Below are 16,173 nucleotides of genomic sequence, written 5' to 3'. Positions count from 1 at the left end.
TTTTCTTAGAAAGTCTATTCGAGTAGATCCAAAAAAAAGAAAATGAAACGTGATTGGCCAGGCAAACAATAAATATTTATTATTATTTGCGTATCTATTTCTTAATGATGAATATCATCAAAAGTTTTATGATATCGTCCGCTGTTACTAACTTGTGTGAAAATGGCGAAAATTTAAAAATTATTATATATTTAAAACAAAATTACATATTAAAACTCGAGATACTTGACAATTTCATAATTAATTGTTAAGAAAAAAGATAACGTAAATGGTATGCATATACACCTTGTCATACTTTAGGAACATTGTGACCATGCCGTCCAAAAACTAGAACATATATGCCCTTCAGTCTAACAGAAGACTAAATAGGGCATGTGACATAATCTTATTTATCGATCCGATGTCGGATCAGCGGATAAAATTATGACACGTATAAGTTCGTTAGTATAAAGTGTATAATTTTTGGACGATAGAGGCACCAATATCCCTCTAAAATATGATGGAGAATATACACATATCATTTACGATAGTTGAGGATATATTTATCCTTTTACCCTTAATTGTTTAATAGTACTAATATTATCAATTATCACTATAACCTTTTCTATATCCTCTCTTTAATGATTAAACACAATTTATAAAAAGAAAATGAGCATCCAACAGCTTCGTAAATTATAAAAATTAGGTAGAAATGAGTTAAATGAGACATGCTAATTAAATAGAAAATGTGATAATTATGATAGAATTTCTTTTAATTATTATCAAACAAACAAAAAAATTAATAATTTTGTAAGCCATGTTAGGTACTCCACTTGTCTATATCTATATTTTTATATAAAAAAGGGAAGTGTTGATGATTAACATTTTCCTCTCACTTTGGCCAATTTGACTTCACTTGAAAATGGCAACAAAGCAAGTTGAAGATGATTCTGTGTACACAATGGAAGAAGCTCTGACATCAGTTGGAATTGGTAAATTTCAGTATATGGTATTGTGTTATGCAGGTCTTGGTTCTGTTTCAGAAGCAGTAGAGACTATGATTCTCTCTTTTATTGGACCTGCTTTAAGGTCCCAATGGGCTCTTTCTCCTACTCAAGAAAGTCTTATGAGTACTGTCGTTTTCGTTGGCATGTTAATCGGAGCTTTATTTTGGGGGTTTATCACTGATTCTTACGGAAGAAGGCAAGTAATGTATAATTTTATGGTGTTTCGATGTTTGGGAAGAATTTGGTTTTGATTTATGTGTTGTTTGTTTGTTAATGAACAGAAAGGGGCTTTTGAGTATAGCGTTAGTGACGGCTGTATGTGCAATACTGAGTATCTTTTCTCCGAATTATGATTGGTTGCTTGCTGTGCGTATGATGGTTGGATTTGGAGCTGGGGGTGGACTTGTGTATGGATCTTGGTTTCTTGAATTTGTTCCTTCAGAATATAGGGGAATGTGGATGATGATGTATGCAGGTTTTTGGACAATGGGAACAATACTTGAGGCTCTATTAGCACTGGTATATCCTTTTCTTTTGCTTTACTAATATGAATGTTTTTCAATATGATTTTCTTGAACTTTCATTTAATCGCCCAATTTTCCGTTACTCAAGCCACTGTGATGTTTTACCAGATGTGAGAAAGGCAAATAATAACAGCATGCCCACTGAAATTCCTTGCTGTTTCCGAAAGAATGAAGAGAGCATAGTAGTTAATAAGGAAAGTAGTGTGATAATTGGAACACAATAAACAACATATGGCCAGAACTACTGATACTACGACAGTTACTAACAAGCCTAATATGCCCACACATCCATCTCAATATCCGCATCTCCACAACATGCATTTTTCGAAGATTATGAGTTCTTGAATTGTCAGCACTCCACCCCACTCTATAGAACTTAACCTTTAAGTTTAGATGGTACCTTCTTATCACACAAGACTCTAGAGGTAAGTCTCCACTTCATCCCTGCTGCCCCAATGCAAAAGGAATTAATTTGTTGAAAGTAATCCTTTTTCATTTCTACTGCAAGAATGTTTTCTGTATCAGGTATGCTTCTAATGACAATGTAATGTAGGATTCTCATGTTCAAGATCTTGAAATTTATGTTAACAAAAAAATGCAGTTATAACTAAGAAATATTGAGCCCAATGTGTTTGTGGAAGAAAGTGACTCAGTATAATATCTGGATACTCTTCCTTTTGAAATTGTATAACTACTTTGTAAGTTGCTGCTAAGTTATACATGTTCATATGATTAAATTAAGAATTTCACTAAGGTAGGTGGATCAGGAACATCGAAAACATATGACATTCTCTTTGTTTATGTTGCAGATGATTATGCCAAGATTGGGTTGGAGATGGTTACTGGCTTTATCGTCCATACCATCATTTGCAGGACTTCTGTTATTTGTATTTACAGTAGAATCTCCTAGATATCTATGTGCCATAGGTAGGACGAGAGACGCCTATGATATTCTGAAGAAAATAGCTGTTGTCAATAAGACACAACTTCCCCCTGGAAAGCTCGTATCTTCTCAAGTGACTGAGGAGCATGAGGAATTGCTTTCTCCTGGGAAAAGCAGAATCTCGATTCTTAAATCAGGCTTCTCATCACTACTAATGCTTTTGTCCCCCGCGTTACTTAGAAATACCCTCCTCATATGGGTGGTTTATATTGGAAATGCCTTCTCATACTATGGCATTATATTGCTGACCTCACTGTTTAGCAGTGGACAATGTCAACATTCGTCAATTGCTTTGAACCTGAATGATGATCAGAGCCTTTACACTAATGTGCTCATAAACAGTCTTGCCGGTAAAACAATTTTCTCTTTACTTCTAGTCAACAGGTTACATGTTCTAAAATCTAAAAGTCGTTCTATTTTGGTCTCTCAGAGATCCCTGGAACTATTTTAGCAGCTATAATGGTGGATACAATTGGTCGAAAATTCAGTGTGGCACTTATGTGCGGTTTAAGCTTCCTGTTCCTTTTACCGCTTCTTGCACCTCAACTCCCTGCTTTGACTACTGGCTTATTATTTGGTGCTCGTACTTTCATTTCTGGAAGCTTCGTCATTGTGGGTGTCTATTGTCGAGAGGTAACTATCGTGAATACTCATTCCTGTTTCCATCCAGTCAAACTTGATGCATAGATAAGAAAGTTAGACTTGAATATTATGTTCCATTTCTTTGAAGAAGTTTAAAGCTTTCCAGTCTTTCTTAGGCGTTCAACAGGTAGAGTGGAACCACCTGATTCTCAAGCTAGATGCATGTATTGAATTTGAAATAAGAGTGGAAATGTTAGCAAACAACTATCTCATTTTGATGTCTTGTATGCAGGTATACCCAACGTCTGTAAGGTCAACTGGTATTGGAGTTGCAAATTCTGTGGGAAGAATAGGGCCTATGATTTCTCCTATAGTGGTGGTGCATCTGCTAAGAGGGTGTCATCAGACAGCTGCAATCGCATGTTTCGAAGCAGTTCTAGCTTTATCAGCAGTCAGTGTTATGCTCTTATCAGTAGAGACAAAGGGTAGGGAACTAATTGATACTCAGGATGTCTAAAGTTTGGACTTCTTTCATTCTACTTGTATAGAAGTTTTCTCTCCACATTGGAAATGATAAATATGTTTGTATCACTTTCAGTTACCTGTGTAAGATTGGATTTTATGAAACATCCTCTCATATGCAGCTAAATCATTTAAGATTCAACCAAAAACAGTTGAAAGCATGATGTTTGGTATTAGTATACCCCACACACACGTCTTCCTGAAGGTCAATTTATCTCATTTCTATATATTATTAGGTTTAGAAGAAACCTACCCCACCACATTTTCTGCAATCTGCATAATAATAAAATAAAGCATCAGAGATACAAAAGGTGGATCTGCATGCACCTGATAAAGTACAATAAAATACAGAGATGTATAAATACACTTACTATTCTATTATCACTAATCAGAATCTTAAATTCAAGAAGAAAAGGAAAACAAAAGAAGATACAACACAAAATCAAACAGTTCCTTGTCACAACTTTCTCCCCTTTTTTCTATCTGAATAAAGAAATTATGCCTCATAGATACATACACATGCCAGACTTTGGAATCACTCGTTCCCAAATCCTTTACTGCCTACAGTTTCTGTTTCCATATCAATCTGTAGTCATGGGTTGACTGATGCAGCACCTGAAGCGGGCCTTTCTGACTGTTGTCAGGATTTCTATTTCTGCAGCCTCGAGCATTCTGACCACCTGGGAGAAGGGTGGTCTATTGTCAGGGTTCCCATCCCAGCAGCGAGTCATGATTTCACCTAGTACAGGTAAACAATCATTGGGGATGGTTGGACGGACACCTTTGTTGACGACTGCAAAAGCTGCCTGCACAGCAGTCATGTTCTGGAAGGGAAGCATCCCCGTTAGAAGCTCCCACAGAACAATGCCAAAACTATAAACATCAACTTTCTGTGTGTAGGGTCGGTGCTGGATCATCTCCCTGCAAAACACAGTAAAAATGCTCTCAAGTAGCCCACAACACCCCACACATGCAAAACCACGAGGAGCAGTGTATTGCTCTTTTGCAACGGGAATAATGAATACATATTGCAAGAAGAAGCAACACACATGCCATTCAGAAAGTATTGCTAAGATATCAATACTGCCAATTTTTTTTTGCTAAAATGTGAATAGATAGATTTTCCGGGGAAATGTGACAGGTTGTTTCCCTTTCTAAATAACCTAACTAAAATCAATTTGTGAATATATTATAATTGGATGTGATTTCTAAGAGTTGCTGCACATGCCAAGCTACAAGCCTTGTTTGACATGAAGATTGCAACTGGGACAACTTCTATTGCATCAACTTTGGTACTAGGCAAGTTCCCATCTATTTTCCTCAAGTCATTCATGCTACTCATCAACACACTACTCAATCCTCGCACTGGGATGAATTGCATTCAAAAATCTTGTGCCATCACAGCAAAGTGGTCCATCTCAACTGTAACAGCACACTTAAAAATCACCAGAGCCACTAGATACGTCCATACCTATTACAAGCATTCTGACAGTGTCTTATATTCACCCACAAATACTATCTTCTTCAACTAAATGTTGGAAAAGATTGTCCAATTGAAAATGAAAAATTTCATCTGTCATATTTCTTTGACAAATGCAAACACAATACAGGCATTTGGACAGTGTCTTATTGGCACCGATAAACACAATCTTCTTCGACTAAATGTCAGAAAAAGGTTGTCCAATTGGAAATAAAAAGCTTCATTTCTCATACTTCTCTAACAACTGCACAATTAATCTCCAATCCCCTTAGCATTTAAAAAAAATGTAATTTCATCTCCCAAGACAAGTTTCATCTCTAATATTGTGTTGAAAGCTAGACCGTGGAAACTAATTAAAACAATTGTATCCTAGAGATATATCCACCGATACTCTTCTTGAAGCTTAATTATGTAATGGATCTCCAGCCGATGGAAATGGATATAACTCTATCTTTCAATTTCTTTTCATCCTGGATTGCTCATCTAACTCAAGGTACACATCCTAACTGCCATATCAAGCCCAAGAAAGAAAATAATAATAAGGAACACCTTTTTAAAAGAACTTTTGTAAAGGCTAACATGAATAATTTCTAAGGGCTCTAAACCATTGATAAGTTCAGATATCTTCTGGTTTGTTAAAATGTAGCAACATGTTGATCAAGTTTCCGATTGAAAAGGCACCCAAGTAGTAGTGATGCAATAAATAATCAATCAAACAACTAGCTTGACCACAACCAAAAGTTGGGTCTGGCTATATGGATTTGCAACCACCATGCTCTATTCAGGCCTAAATTGAAATGAACATTTTGTTTTTGTCATTAGAACTATTGCTGCAATTATCAATGGGGCATTGGTAATTTTGCTTGTTCTTTCTGTTTTAATCACATGATTATAAAGTTTATCTGACAACTGCTTAAGCTATCAAGTATGCAAATGCAATGATTGGCACAATGACCTACAGTTTACCCATACATACAGAAGTATAACTTCTTAGTAGACAAAGTTATGATATTCTTACATATGTGAATTTGTACCTTCAATATTCTTGTTTGTTTTTCATGTGACTGTACACATGCTATATCAGCCTATCTAAATCCTTTAGAAAATTTAACGCATGCACTTTTCTTTCATACTTCTCCAAGAGAGATCTAAAAACCTGACACTTCTTTGAAGAAAAGATCTTTCATTATTCTCCTCATTAAATGTACTACTATAATGAGATCACAAAAACGTACCAAACCTAAGAAACTTAACCAAGGGACCTCAAAAAGAGCAGGATACTTATCCAACAATAAGATTTGAGCCCATTACTAAGAGCCAAGAGGCAACACTTCAGGAACTGTTCAAAAAGTAGCAGGGCACCAAAGCAAGGGGAGGAAGACCTTGTAGTGCAGTCTGCAGATGTCTCCTTTAAGTCAGGAAGTTTCAAACACATTCTTTTATATTCAAATAAAACTCATTCCCCCCTCCCTCCAAAAAAAAATAAAAAATAACACTCATGTGGTGCAATTACAATGTTTGTAAAGGTGGGTTACCTTAACTGAACTGCACCAAAAAAAAAAAGAATTTTCTGATAAATGTGAGAGGGGCATAGAAAAAGGTATTCCTGAGTTCTGGGGATAAAAGGGCAAGATAATAACCCTTCTACTAGGAGAAGGGTGCCTTAACTTTCATTTCAAACGATTTATAAAAAATCATTTCAATTAGGATAACAACTATGCAATCCAAAGCTATATTACTACCCAATGCTCTATAACTTACACCAATCTTCATTTCAAAGGATTTAAAAAATGATTTCTATTAGAATAACAACTCTTCTTACTTTTATCCTTTGAAATAAGGCAAGGAGAAAAGACTAATATTGGAGCACAAGGTGTGACCTAGTGGTCAATGAAGAGGCGCGACCATGGTTTAGACAAAATCATATCTGTCCAAGCCTTGGTAGACCAAGTTATCTGGTACCCATGTTGGCGGTAGTAGCAAGTGCCTCGTGAATACCCGAGGTGCGCACTAGGCCTGGAAACAACATTATAAAAAGAAAGACTAGTCTTGGAGCTAATTCTGTTGAATTTAAGTTAAGAATAAGAGATGACACTCCGAAAAAATAAGTTGAACCACTTAATCTGAAGTGCCTACAACTATCAAACAGAAATAGTTAACACTTCTCAGTATGATTACTGTTACTTGGAACGAGCGTCATGAACAATTTATTACCAGTGAGATCCTAGAATGGCAGACAAGGGAATAGAAGATGAGAGACAAATATATGATGAAGCCAAAAAATATTTAATTAACTTTAACCCTTAAAAAGTTTAAAACGAAGGTGACAGATGATGAGTTTCTGTATACTGATCTAACTAGAACATTCCTTAAAAGCACATGAGAGTGAACTACGGTTCATCTCTACACATCCTGAAAACAAATTTCATGAGTTAGACTGAATTAAGCACACTAAAACCCACAAAAGGAGGAGTTTTTTTATACTTCTAGCAAGAGGCACAAATAACGAAGTTTAAGGATTGACCAGAAGAAACAACTTCTCTCTCTCTCTCTTAGCAATAACAGGCATACAAAAGGAATATTAGACACAATCAATCTGGGTTTTCAAAAGGTTATAGAGTACTTAAACCCATCATATTTTGCCCGAGGGGTTAGCTCAATTGGCAAAGGGTGAGGAATTTGCATCTTAGGTCACAATAAAAACACTTCGCTAAGTGAATTAAGGCCGATATAAGGTGGAGGAAGGTAAACTGGTAAAAGGATGGGTCCATGAGTCCATCATCCCTAAGTTTCAAAAGCTCCGGTTGGCTCCAGGAAAATTTTAAGAGGGTGGAGGATGGGCCCATCATTCCCAAGTTTCGCAAGCTCCATCGGTCCAAAGGTTTGAGGGAAGAGGCGCGAGGCGGGGCGAGTCCACGATCCCCAAGTTTCAAGAGCTTCAGTTGGTTCCCGACAGGTTTCTCGATCATCAAGAAAACAATTAAACCCATCACTTTTTCACTGTAAATCTATCTTTAGGCAATGCAGTGGTAGTATATTTATATCATTAAACAGAAGATATAGTGCAAAGAAATGTTCAGCCAAATATCATGCTGGAAAATAAACATATCTTATTGCTGCCATTTCTCTATTTTCTTTGATAATTTGAAGACAATTGCATTGCAACCACAAGTATGTAAAACAACAATGAACCCAGTGTGTTCTCACAGGTGTTTTTTTTTTTTTTTTTTTTTGGGGGGGGGGGGGGGGGTCTAAGAGGGTTGAGTGTACGTGGACCTTACCCCTACCTTGAGAAGGTAGATACGTGGTTTCCAATAGACCCTCAGCAGAACGAATGATAAGAAGCGTACTGTATACAAAACATTTGAATGTTTTACAAAAAGAATGAACTGAAACCATGAAAGAATCTATGGAACAGCCGAAGCAGCTCTGTGTTATGGCTGATATTTATTATTTTGAAAAGAAAAATAAAAGCAAAAGCTTTGTATTATGGTTTTGCCAAAAGAACAGGCTAGACCAAGAAAATCACTTCTTATTTTTTTTGAGAAAGGTAACAGTAAATAAGACAATCATATCTAATAAAGTTGCTAAAGGGTTAGAGGCTTACGGGGCCATCCAGCGGTATGTTCCAGTCTCTGGTGTCATTCCTTCTGTCTGCACCTCAATACGAGCAACCCCAAAGTCCGCAATCTTGATTGATTTATCAGCAGAAATTAATAAATTGTCAGATTTCAGGTCACGATGTATCAGATTCAGGCCATGCACATATTCCATACCCCTTGCCACATCCAAGGCCTGCTTCACGGCTAACTTCAAGGGCACAGATCGATTTTGTCGCCTAGCTAGAAACTGACGAACTGACCCTCCTTTAGCATATTCAGTGACAATACACCACACCATGGGTTTACGGCATGCACCAATAAACCGAACAATATTTGGATGTTTCAACCTTGCCAACATCATAACTTCCTGCTGAAACTGTTGCTCCATCAAGTGAGCCCTCTCAAGATCATTCTCTGGCCTCTCTAGAAGCTTGATAGCAACATCCTCACCATTGTAAGTTCCCTTGTACAGTTTACCAAAAGCCCCTTGAGCAAAAGCTGGCCCCATGTTGAGCTTCCTCAAATCAATTGTCCACTCATCATAATTCTCAAGCCCATTGGTAGGAAATCGGGGATCCATCAACGCTTTAGCTAGGGCATCATCGCTCAACCCATGAGAAGTTTTGCCCTTATTTACACTAGCTGCATCGGGATAGTTATTGTGGACACGCTTGAGACCCTGATGATTTAAAATACGAGTATGTGAATCATTTGATCCAACACTACTATTATCCATCGACATTGCAACTGAACCTCCACCATTGCTCATCTGCAAGCTCCCATAACTGTCGATTGACATATTTGACCCTTCACCAAGCTTATGGTAAAAATTTTGTGTGAGACCATAATGATCATGGTTCTCATTTAAGTCTATAAGTCCCGCAAACTTTGGAGCCTCCAGCATTTTCCCCTCAAAGCAACTGTAGAAAAAAAACTATAGGTTCTTTGGCATGAGGATTTGTAAGTCAAACTTTCACAATCCACAATCCTGTAGAAAAAAAACATTAACTATCAAAACACAATAAACATAGACAAGATAATAACTAAACCAAAATTAAATTCAAAATGAACACACAGAAGAAAAGTTCTTTGGTCTTCACTAACAGACAAGATATTGTTCAAAGGAAAATTGTCCTCAACTTTCAGTTCATTTTATTCATTCAAATTAGCTAAATGACTAAATAATATTAAATCAGTAAATGTAATTAATGAGTATATGCTTTAATGGAGCAGCAAGGATAGAAATGGCAAAAAGCCCTTGTTGAACCAATTTTTTGCTACTAAGATTTCTGAGTAAGAACTTTCTTTGAGTTACATGCAGAAAAATCTTCAAAGCCTGAAACATCTGAAAAAATTAACTGAAAGAACAAGTAAATTTGTTGAGAAAAAAAATATAGACAGACCGACCCAATAGTAAGAAGTTCCATTCCCCTTATCTCCCCCAACAGATGAAAGGTTTTAATGGTAATTTACAACAAAAACGCGTTTCCGATTTGAAGCTCAGGCTTGAAAGAAAACAAGTCAGATAACTGAAGCAACAACAAAGCTATAGAATTTACAGCTGAAAATTAACACATAACCCCACAAAATCAACAAATTAGGTGATCTAAGGATAAAATTACAGAAAAAAGAGTAAAATAACCTGGATCGAGTAGACTTGACTTTGATTATCTTGAGATATGGTACGGTATAAGTTCCGAAAACAAGCCGATCGACCGGAAAGCTGTAAAAAGGAAGTCTGAGTAGGAGCAACGGTGGAGAAACGACGACGTTTAAAGAGATAAAAGCAGAGAGGAGAAGAGAAAAAGGAAGTAAATGAATGAAATGTTTAGCTTTTTCCAGTTAGTCTTCTGTATTTGGTCTCTGGTTTTGTTTTAGTTTTCCAGGACACATTACTCTTCTGTCCTTGCATACCCCATTTGGTGGGGTCTATCTTCTAGACTCCACACCTTATTACTTCGTCCCGATTGTTTGGTAGAGTGTATTAAAAATAATATTAAATATAGTGTGTTAATAAGGCTAGTGTTAATTATATTAATATTATTTCATATAATATTGTTTAACTTGATACACTAAAATAATAATAAATCTTGCATAACTTTTACTCCTTCCGTTTTATTATATGTATTACTTTTCAGATTTCAAGATTAAAAAAAGTCGATCTTTGATTTAAATTTTTCATAGATATTTCAAATATTTTGAATTATTACTTAATATGACTTATACTATTTTTTACTTAGTTACAAATATATAAATTTAAAATTTCATGCACAAATTTTCGATCAAACTTAAATTGTTTGGCTCCGAAAAATGAAAAGTGTTACATAAATTGTGACAGATGGGGTAATTTAAAAAAATTATTTACAAGAATACCCTCCACACTATTTAGCTTAGGTAAATGGAAAGGATTTGAGGGATAGTTATGTCATTGATCAATCTTATGTAGGTGTTTAAGCTCTTTGTTTCCATTAAGGAAAATAGTGTGAGAAGTCTAGAATTATTGAAAGATGACGGGCTTGGCGACCTCTAGTTTGAAGCTTGTTGGTTGGGAGTGAAGTGATTCCAGGGCGGGGAGAAACATATTTGAATTTTGATATAAATTTTTGTTATTATACCAAACTTTATGGAGGATCTCTTCCCCCCCCCCCCCTCCCTCTCGAATTATCTAATACCCTATTTTAAAGGTATATATGTGCTTAGATGGTTATAGTACTATTTATAATTATACAATATTTTCTTATGTTCACATGGATACACATATACCTTTAAAATACATTATTAAATAGTGCAGAAAGTAAAAGATTTTATTTTTTTAAATTTGATATCATAACAATAATTTCGATCAAATTCGAATATATTTCACACCTTTTTCCCTTTCCATCACTAATACTAATAATATGATTTTTTTAATGATATTAGTAATATGTACCCCCAATACACAATACTATGTATAAAAATGTGCTAAATAAGGTATTAACAAAAAACAAAGTTAATGAATGCATTGTTTTTCTAGTACACTCTATCAAACGACTATTTAGTAGGGACATTTGGTAGTAAAATAAATCTAGCTTATCCATATATTATTTTTCATACAACTTATACGACGTTTGGTAGATAAAAAGGAGGCAAGTTATTTATATAGAATTAATACAATATTTAATTGACGATTTAGAAACCTGCATTACTAATTCATGTTTAAGTTATGAGAGAATTTATGTATTGTTTTATGCATCTATAGAAACTGGAATAACTAATTTATGCATAATTAATCATTGCATAACTAATATCTGCACAAAATAATACATAATTTCACTCATAACTTATACTTGTATAACTTTAATGAACTATCAAACGATCGCTAAGTGTCTTAGTAGATGTTTGGCATGCAGTTTCAATTCATGATTTGAATCAAGAGATAAAATCTCAAATTTCCCCCCAAAAATGATTTGGATATGTATATATTTAAATATATAAATAAGAGATTTGTCACTTAATTATTAAAATATCTTTATAATAAATGAATTAATTATGAAGAATAATTAGACTTAAAGGCATTTTAAAAAGTGGAACTTTCATATATATATATATATATATATATATATATATATATATATATTGTGTGTGTGTGTGTATTTGTATATATGTCAAGCACAATTGGGAAAGGGAGGAGAGAGGCGAGCGAGATTGGGAGCGGGAGGAGAAAGGCAAGCAAGATTGGGAGAAGGAGGCGAGTGGCGAGAGAGATAGGGAGAGAGTGGGAGAGAGGTGACTTGAATTTGTATATTGATTAGATAACTGTATATTATACATATGCATTGTATATATGGGAAGTGAGATTGGGAGAGGAAGGAGAGAGGCGAGCGAGATTGGGTGAGGGAGGAGAGAGGCGAGCGAGAAAGGGCAGAGAGTGGGAGAGAACTAAATTATATATGTATATCGGTTAGATTATACATATGTATTTGTATATTCTGGCGAATCATACATATACAAACGTAGCTAATTATACAAACTCAAAGTCAGCCCACGTAATTAATATATAATGTTAGTCATGAATGTAATTATAACAAACTATAGCTATGAAAAGTAAATTAACTAGTATATTTCCTTTACAAAAATATTTAAATAGATTTTTGGATATATCAAAACAAAAATATAAAACAATCTAGAATATTAAGGCAAAAACATAATTACGAACTAAGAGTGAAAAAAATCAATATATACATCAAGAGAATCAGGTTTTCTTTTCTTACATAGCTGGTTGCTTTATGTTCATCTAACAGTATTGTCAATAAATCATCAAACCTTTTGCGTAAACTTTTCATCACTCTTTCAATCTTTCAATCCGTTGAAAATCCATCCAAGTTAATTTAACTAATTTATATAACAATAAAAAATAAAATATCACTAATACTTTGGCAACAATCATCATTCCACCACCATATCTTAAATTCGTTAACCTTTGTCCCTTTTTCCACAAACACTCTCTTGCTTATTATAACTTGACTAATCATGTTTGTTTTCATGACCCAAAAACATATGTGATTGTAACACCCTGTATTCTAAAAAGGGTAATGAACTAACATTCTAAACATACTGGTGCCATCCACGAGGACCACTGATGGTCCGTAGGTTTACCCAAGTACCGTAGGTGGGGTTCGTGGATTGGACACCCAAAAAGTTGTCCAAGCCTAGGAACACGACTGGACCTACGGACCGTAGGGGTCCAGGAGCCGTGGTTCGAACCCCCAAAGATCAGGTCCTAGACCACCTAACCACGGATGTGTAGGACGGACCGTAGGTCCATCCACGATCTGTGATAGTGGTGTCGTGGGTCATTGTTTGACAGTTATTTTCAGGGGCAATTAGGTTTTTTCCTAATTAATTAATTAATTCCTATACTATGTTGTTTTGCCTATATTTAGAAACCCTATATAATCCTTTTTACCCCAAAATTTACCCCATTTAATTCATTATTCCAAATTCCACAAAAGAAATCATATCTCCTCCCAAATATTCTCTCTCTAGAAAGCTTGAAGAAGAAGAAAAATTATTCAACATAGGGTTTAAAGCTAAGATCTCAATTACTCCTTTGAAGATAAGCAATTGGACTTGAGGTACGATAGGTTTCATCCATGAAATCTCTTACATTCATGGAGTCCCCTAATTCCTCTATTTCAAAAGGTAGAATTCCCAATTAGCTAGTGTTTTCTTCAATCGCCATGGATTCTTCTGATTATTTATCTTAATGATTGAATTATGTTTAAATATGCATGTGTTGATGATTTACAATGCTTTTATGATGTTTTCCTTATGAAAATCCATGCAAACCCCCATGTTTTTCCAAATTGTGATCATATGATGTGGATTGTTGATTATGAAAGAGGAATTTTATAATCTGAAGCATAAGCATGAAGTAATAGAATTACATGAATTTATGACAAAATCCATATCTAAATCATTTTATAGATTTTGTGATTGAAAGTAAACTTTGAATCTTGAAAGGGCAAAGTATCAGTTTATGCATGATCTTTTGAAACCTATGCAAATGTTAGAGGGTGATTTGAGAGTAAAGTGTCAAATCATGATATTTTATGTTGTGTTGTGAAAGGTTATTCTCATAAACACATACTAGCATGATGTGAAAGGTTTTCTCACATATAAAGGATTCTTAGGCTGAAAGAATATTCTTACCTAATTGAATCATGAATAAGAGCTTTCCTAATGAAGTAGCTTAGATTGACAAGATGACATTCCTTTCCATGGATAATGAGTATATATAAGTAAGAAAATATTGTTGCATGGAAGTTATGGTTAGCACCAAGTAGATATTGACATTGAAATGGACGCTCTCCCGCTAATAGAGGTCGAGTTTCTAGAAGAAGTCTCATGAGATGGAAGTTCTTCCGTTAGTAGAGTTTGATTTTTAGTATCAATCTCTCTATTCCATAAATTATGTGCTCTCATAGGATCATTAACTAGTGGATCCACTTATGCTGCTAGAAGTTCTTGGTTCTACCTTAGGCAAGTAGAACAATCCTTTTTGGTGTTAGAGATATCAGGTAATCATGTTGTAGCTCAAATGGTCTCTATGTTAATTAAGGATAATTTTCCACAACAAGACTATAGTCACTAAGGTTACTAAAGGAATATCTCTTGCATTGACCGTGATATTATGACTTATGTTTTTTAACTTTTTTATATAATGTTTTACTTGGTCAATTGCATGTTATGGAATGAAATGTCCCATTTAGAATATTTTAAATGTTTTTATGCATAACTATCATACTTAGTGCATTTTTGTACTAACGTATACTCTTGCCTACATTTTCTCCAAATATAGGGTTTGACAGACAGGATTCCCATTTTAGTGGCTAGATCTTGGACTTTGGTTCTTCCCCAAGCTTTTTGAGTCCTCATGGTGCGAGAGGACGAATTACTCTCATTTTATATTCTCTTTTTATATTATTTTTTTGGACAGGATGTTATAGGCTTGGCCCAATTTCATTTGACTGTAATAGATGGCTACGCTAAGACATGTGTTTAGACTTTTTCTTTTCTATAAAACTGTTTTGGACTTAATATGATTGTTTTACTCTTTATTGTTCTATTTCTTAAGTTGTGAAAACTAAGTGGCTTGTATGGAGTCCTTCGGCGTTTTATACGCCATGTTATATTACATCTAGGTTATACCCCTTGGCCATGACAAATTTGATAATCAGAGCACAGAATTTAGAATGGTCACAAGATGTCTCATAAGCCACATCTAGTAGAGTCTTGTTAATGAGTGTGAAGTGCGCCATATTTATGAATGAGAGGCTTTAAGATTATTAGAAAACTTCACTTCTTTCATTACTCTAAAGTCATGCTAAAGATTTAAATCTATAAAGTCTCTCTCCTAATCCATACCTTTTGCTCTTCAGGACATGTCTAGTTGAAGGTCTTACGCTAAAAAGAATGTAAGGAGGAATGTGAAACAAGAAACTCCTCTTCATACTTCGGTCGATCCCTTGGCCTAACAAGTTACAAATGTGTAGTTTCAATCGACTTTTTAAGTGTTGGGTCGAGCTGTCCCAAGCCAATAGAGAGGTGGTAGTTCCCGTGAAGAAAGAACTTCTTACGCTACTAAAATGTTTGATGAAATATCCAAAACAGTTAATTAATATTCTGTTTTAAATGTTAAGATGATCTTACTTTTGGATAACTAATCCTGCACATGATTTATGCACCTACACATGTCTTAAAAATAATGTAAACAAGCCTTAGCGGGAATATATCATCAATTATATCGTTTATATGTTATTTATTGAGTAGGCATTAGTGTCTAAAAGGGTGTTTGAATTAATTTAAAAGTTGATTAAACATACATTTAAGTCAATTTTTAGCATTTGGAAGTGTTTGTCAAATGTAAAAAAAATAATTTAAATATTAACAAATGACTTAAAATTAGTGAGGAAGTGTTTGACAAGGACAAAAATTACTTATAATAAGTTTAAAATGACTTAAAATAAGTCAAAAACCAAAAGTAGGTCTCTTC

The 16,173-nt window shown here is 34.8% G+C and overlaps 2 protein-coding genes and 1 long non-coding RNA gene across 4 annotated transcripts; 2 read left to right on the top strand and 1 right to left on the bottom strand.

Annotated features, from left to right (window-relative positions):
• The first annotated feature begins 846 nt into the window (after positions 1–846).
• On the top strand, positions 847–3,662 carry LOC101265254 (organic cation/carnitine transporter 7-like). Its single transcript, XM_004243624.4, has 5 exons — positions 847–1,182; positions 1,268–1,505; positions 2,320–2,803; positions 2,884–3,086; positions 3,328–3,662. The coding sequence occupies exons 1-5, from the start codon at positions 902–904 to the stop codon at positions 3,550–3,552; spliced, it is 1,431 nt and encodes a 476-aa protein (XP_004243672.1). The 5' UTR covers positions 847–901; the 3' UTR covers positions 3,553–3,662.
• Positions 3,663–3,860: 198 nt separating this feature from the next.
• LOC101265560 (serine/threonine-protein kinase STY13) lies at positions 3,861–10,546 on the bottom strand. 2 transcript variants are annotated; one of them, XM_004243625.3, is made up of 3 exons: positions 10,282–10,546; positions 8,645–9,627; positions 3,861–4,478 (listed from the first exon to the last, which is right to left on the bottom strand). In XM_004243625.3, exons 2-3 carry the CDS (start codon positions 9,541–9,543, stop codon positions 4,139–4,141), a joined length of 1,239 nt encoding a protein of 412 aa, XP_004243673.1. In that variant the 5' UTR covers positions 9,544–9,627; positions 10,282–10,546; the 3' UTR covers positions 3,861–4,138. The 2 variants fall into 2 exon arrangements, with proteins under 2 accessions (XP_004243673.1, XP_025887795.2); XM_026032010.2 differs by lacking the exon at positions 3,861–4,478 and adding an exon at positions 4,890–8,386.
• A 2,937-nt stretch (positions 10,547–13,483) lies between these two features.
• Positions 13,484–15,840, top strand: LOC138337124 (uncharacterized). Its single transcript, XR_011210549.1, has 2 exons — positions 13,484–13,820; positions 14,980–15,840. It is a non-coding gene; the product is annotated as an uncharacterized lncRNA (long non-coding RNA).
• The last annotated feature ends 333 nt before the right edge of the window (positions 15,841–16,173 follow it).

The sequence above is a fragment of the Solanum lycopersicum genome, chromosome 7 (assembly GCF_036512215.1).
Source record: "Solanum lycopersicum chromosome 7, SLM_r2.1".
Classification (NCBI taxonomy): Eukaryota; Viridiplantae; Streptophyta; class Magnoliopsida; order Solanales; family Solanaceae; genus Solanum; species Solanum lycopersicum.
The sequence above is the reverse complement of the archived record's forward strand: the minus strand, read 5'-3'. Positions and strand labels throughout refer to the sequence as shown.